Below are 5,348 nucleotides of genomic sequence, written 5' to 3' on the forward strand. Positions count from 1 at the left end.
GCCCCCCGCCCGCCGGCAGAGCTGCCTCCTCCGCCCCCAGTTCAGGGGGAGCCGGGCCGGGCCGCGCTGGCCACGTTCAATGCCTACGCGAGATTTTTGCCCGCTTTGCTTTCTTTTCTTTCCCTCTCCTCCCCTCCTCTCCCTCCCCGGCCCCGTTATCCTTCCCCGAGCGAAACGGTGCCCGGTTAGTATTGAAAACTAGATTACCCATGGTCTTCTGCCCATGCCTGCTCTCCCGAGCGAGGGACCGTGGCTGTGTCGGGATCTGGAGGAAACGCACAGAGTTAGTGGAGAGCCCGCAGCACGGCCCGCCGAGGGCACAAACAACAGCGCTGAGAAAACACTTCCTACTCGCGGGCCGGGATGAGGAAGGGACTGAAATTCCTGTTTATTTAATGATTTATTACTCTCTTAGGTTGTTTTCTTCCTTTTTTCTTATCTTTTTTTTTTCTTTCCCTTTTTTTTTAGAAGTGGTTTCTTTTTTTTTTTTTTTTTTTTCATTTTCCTTTAGTATTTTCCTTTGCGTTTTCATACTTTTATATTTTTCTCTAGAAGCAGGGTTTGTGGTATGGCGAAGAACTGCCCCTCGCTTCACACAGATATAAATTGATAAAGCAGGCAGATTAGAGCGAGCCTCCCTTTTTATATACGTTAAACACTTGGTATGGAGCCAGCTAATTACTTCCCACTGCTGAAACTTCTTTGGTGATGTAGCGAGTATCTTTAAAGGAAAAGAAAAGACGGTTCAAATGTATGCAATATTTAAAGAGGGGGTTTTTTTGAGCACCGTTTTGTTGTTTGTTTTCGAAACGAGAGCAAGTACAAAATACCTACGTGCTTGCGGCTCCCGCAGCTTCAAAATGAGGATGCTTTGGTTTGAGGAAAATATAACTCTGCCCTACAAGTAAACGTGCACATGAGAAAGTACTGGCTTAAATTAAATATCAGCGACAAGAGAGCAAAATACAACGCCACCAGCTGCAATATGAGCAGTATCAGTGTCACCAAGTCAGGCAACATTGGCACTATCTTGAGTTTCATTTCTTGATTTAGAAACTGCTTCGGGGAGGAATGGGCGTTGATTGTGAGCAAGCTGGTTTCCCAGCGCAAACAGTAGCCACGCTATTTTTCCAGTACTGTTTGAAGGTGAAAGTATGCCCAAGTATTTGCACTTCAATTTGGAGTCATGTTCATTTGCAAGCCATTTGCAGTTCTGCTTAGTATTTCTGCTCACACAGGCACTCACCCGCTCTCTCTCACACACACGCCCTTCCTCAGCTTCCAGTGCAGAGCCCTGCTAATAACATTTTTCATCTACGTACAGAAAGGGTTAAGAGTCGTGAACTTCATTATCTGGATGTGTGCTACTAAAACGGAATTGCGCGAAATAAAACGATCTCTGAGCAAACAGAAACGGTGCAGGGTGACAAAAGTAGGTCTGAAGAGGCTGGTGTACTTTTGTAAGCACGCTTGGGAGCCTTTCTGCTCAAAAAAGCTAATCTCGCCAGATGTTTGAGGGAGTATTTCCCCATCCACCATCTTCTGCAAGCTCTTGAGCTGACCAAGAGCCGAACTTCTTAACATTTACTTATACCCAGCTTTGCATTTGGTATGATGGCTTTTTTTAAGCGAGTAAAGACACGAAATCAAAGTCTACACATTGTAAGCACGCAGTGACTGATATTTTTTAAATCAACATACGAACGTCAAGTAAAATGACACACATATTGCTGACAGCTTGTATTAGAAAGATTTTTTATCACTTACCATTTATGAGTTGATTGGATGAGGATGTCCAGTTTAGGTCATAATATTTTACAACGTTTTTCTTTTTTTTTTTTTTTCCTTTCTCTCTCTCTCTTTTTTTTTTTTTTTTTTTTTGCATTCAGTTTGTCAGACTGCGAACATCACACAACATTTTATCAATTAATCGTTTGTTTACAGGCACAATTATAAACGAATTAGGTTTACATCATTTCCCGCCCCAGTCTCCACCCCACCCCTAAAAAAAGGAAGGAGGGGAAAAAAAAGAAAGGGGTGAAAAAGAAAGAAAGAAAACCAGGCAGACACACACAAAGACCAGAACATGGCAAAGAAGGTACATCAGTCCAAAGAGCTGCTGATAGAGAAAGGTCAGGAGACCAACCTGCATCAGTACTTTAAACATTTGTAGAAAACCAAAGGAACCGCAGTAGTTTACAGAGTTTATTGCATTATACATGCGAACAGAACATGCACAAGAAGGACATATTGCTGCTGAACGACTACTATTCCACATATGCACCACAAGGAAATGTCTACAATGGAGAAGGAAATATTCCATTTTACGAAGGACAATCTCTAAGTTCATTTGCGAGGATAGTTACATTATAATGTGCTTCTCTTTCCCCCCACCCCCAAAGTTTTTCCCCACCTTTTTTTCTTAAAGTATTGAATGTACTCAAAACGTTATGGCCCGTGTAACAGCCCCACATAAATACCATTTTGTTAGTAAAAACATGAAAAAGTCACATTGCTTGGATGTTCGACAGTTCCAATAAGTTAAGACCAAATGATAATATTCAATAATAGTTACCCTGCATTACGATGAGAACAAAAATAAATTACACGTGCTAGGTTTTATATATACTCATCATAGTAATACATATTCACTTGCAGCGCTAAAAGAAGGACGAAGAGTCACATTCTATCAGAAAAACAAAACAAAACAAAACAAAACTGGAAAATGCCGGGTTCTGCCAGAGTCTCTCCTGCCTTTAGCAAGTGGCGGTGCTGTGCCCATTCCTCACTGGTGCCCCCCCGGGGTTAGGGTTTAAGAGAAGGTCAGATTAGCGGTCAGTTCCCGGATTCGGTTCTCCCTGCTCATCTTCTTGAGCTTCATTCTGCGGTTTTGAAACCAAATCTTGACCTGCCTGTCAGTGAGGTTTACGCTCTTACTGATCTCTAGACGGCGCTCTCGAGTGAGATACATATTGAATAAGAACTCTTTCTCTAATTCCAGTGTTTGGTGTTTAGTATAAGGACACCTCTTCTTTCTGCCACTCTTTGCAGTTAGCCAATTGCTTGTTGGAGTATCAGACTTGATTTCCTCTATCAAAATCAAAGAAGAAGAAGAAGAAAAAATCAAAAATACCTCAGGCTGTTAGAGTGTACCCTTGGCCATGACCCCTCCTCTGCAGTGTCTGGCAGATATGGTGGATGTGGGCATTAAGCACAGCCCGGGTGAGGTGTGGGCACAGAGAGGGGACCTGCTGCCAGGCTGGGCTCGCCCGTCCCCACCACACGGCACCCTGCCTTGTGGCCGCCCCACTCTCCTGCCCCTTCCAGAAATGGGCTCTCAAGTTTTCAGCTGGCGCTTAGCATTTCAACAATATTTAACCTGCCATCAGCCCCGTGGCCGCATTTTCACGGGTCTAGCCTCGCCATGGCCGCCTCGGGCTCCCACGACACTTGCTACGGAAAGATCCCAATTACAAAATACCCTCGCACTGTATTTTGAAGCAGCTTCCCCCCAGCCATCAGCTGAATTACACCAGCACACATAGGAGCAGACATAGACGTTTTCCCAGCCAAAAAGATAGACAAGAAATTAACACCCTCTGCCTCGGATTTTTTTTTTTTTTTTCCATTTTCCTTTTAGATTTTTCTTTCCCCACCAGAAAGAAATCTGCCCCCCCTCAACCTAGACCTGGGCTGATAAATATAATTCAGATAAAAAGAATCTCCATGCACACTAGGGTAAAAATCGACCTAGAGGTTGCAAAGTACATTTTGACAGGAGAAAATTTCCCGTTTTGGGATTCTTCGACACGCGCCGTTCGAAAGGAAGGCTTTAGTGCACTTTTAAAGGGAAAATAAAATCAGATTACCACCACCTTTAGCTTTCAAACGCATTTCAAAATACTGTCGCCCTTTTGGAGACCAACCGAAGGTTATCTAAAGCACCACATTGAAATATTCCACCTTTGGACCAGGCAGATAGCGGGCTGCTGCTTTCATTGTGCATTTGTTTCCAACTTTACCCAGCCTGGTAGTACCTATTCCTCACCTACTTTAATAGGATAGTAATTAACTTTAAATGCAATCAAACCGCAGTAAGGCTCAGTGAAAAAAAAAAAACAAACCAACAATTAAAAAAAAAATCAGCGAAATATTACGAGAGAAAAGTTGAACTGGTCGTATTTTACAACCTCCAGACCTGCTTTTTTAGAGGTATGGGGCTGCTTTTGGCTGCTGCAGCGCATTAAGGAGCACACGGCTACATTCACCGCATCACAGAGGCGGTCTGCATGCACGAGAGAGGCAGATCTCTACAGAAAATCTTTGGACCCTTTTGTGTGGCATTTTTGCCTGCCAAAATCTTCAGAGACACAGCACCTGCAGCCCGATACTCCTTAGCATTAAATGTGATGGCTGTGATGCCCGTTAGTATATTCGAGCGTGCTTTATGGTGCTGGCGTGTTGGAGTTACACCACGGCACGGCTTAAACTCGGTAATACAGACCTTTACTCTCCTTCTCCTGGACTTCTGGGCTGGACACGGAGCCTTCGGGCAGGCAGCTCCGCTCGTCTTGCAACGTGGACTTGGGCTCGGGACTTTCCACTTGAGAGACTTTAGCGGTGCTGTCTTGGTTGCTCGGGTTTTCATTCATTTTCTTTTCCAGCTGAAGTTGAGCAGATATCTGCGGTTTGGAGCTGCCGCGAGGGTTTAACTGTAACATTACAGTTGAACTCGTTTCAGGGCTATTATTGTACTCTTGGGTTTTCCCAGTGGCGTAGGTCTGGCTCAGTCTAAAATATCCTGGGACGGGAACCTCGGGGTTCTCAATGGGGCATGGTTCAGACACCAGCCTCTGGTAGGAAGGGACGTCTGCAGAAATGAGTTTGGATCTCTTATCGGAATACATGCAGCAATTGCTTTCTTCTTTAATATTTGTAGTGAAGGAACAAGTGGGGACCTGCTGTGTAACAGGTTGCTCTATTCGACAAGATCTGTTCGGGTCTGTCCAAGTGTCTACTTGAGGTATATAAGGATGTACATTCATACCCATATTTTGGTGATTAACTTCTCTTTTAGCCAGAGACGGAAGGAGTCCACAGGTTTGCATCCCATACGTCCCAATGTCTGTGCTAGGTGGCATATACATGCTGGCGCTGTTGGAGTAGAAACTGTCACTCCTGCACGCACTGATGAGAGAATCTACTAAAAAAGTATTAGCGGCAGGAGAGCTGTTGGGAAAGGACATTTTGGGGCGGAATTTGAGGAAGAGAGATTGTGTCCTTTGTAGGCTGACATCTCTAGGAAAACATTCCCGTGTAATTGCGGATGCCTCCGCGCGACCACATGA

The 5,348-nt window shown here is 44.4% G+C and overlaps 1 protein-coding gene across 1 annotated transcript; it reads right to left on the reverse strand.

The window, feature by feature from the left end:
• Nucleotides 1-2,666: 2,666 nt before the first annotated feature.
• Nucleotides 2,667-5,246, reverse strand: HOXD10 (homeobox D10). The gene is made up of 2 exons (XM_009574084.1): nucleotides 4,505-5,246; nucleotides 2,667-3,090 (listed from the first exon to the last, which is right to left on the reverse strand). Exons 1-2 carry the CDS (start codon nucleotides 5,244-5,246, stop codon nucleotides 2,813-2,815), a joined length of 1,020 nt encoding a protein of 339 aa, XP_009572379.1. The 3' UTR covers nucleotides 2,667-2,812.
• Nucleotides 5,247-5,348: the final 102 nt, after the last annotated feature.

The sequence above is a fragment of the Fulmarus glacialis genome, unplaced genomic scaffold (assembly GCF_000690835.1).
Source record: "Fulmarus glacialis isolate BGI_N327 unplaced genomic scaffold, ASM69083v1 Scaffold47163, whole genome shotgun sequence".
Classification (NCBI taxonomy): domain Eukaryota; kingdom Metazoa; phylum Chordata; class Aves; order Procellariiformes; family Procellariidae; genus Fulmarus; species Fulmarus glacialis.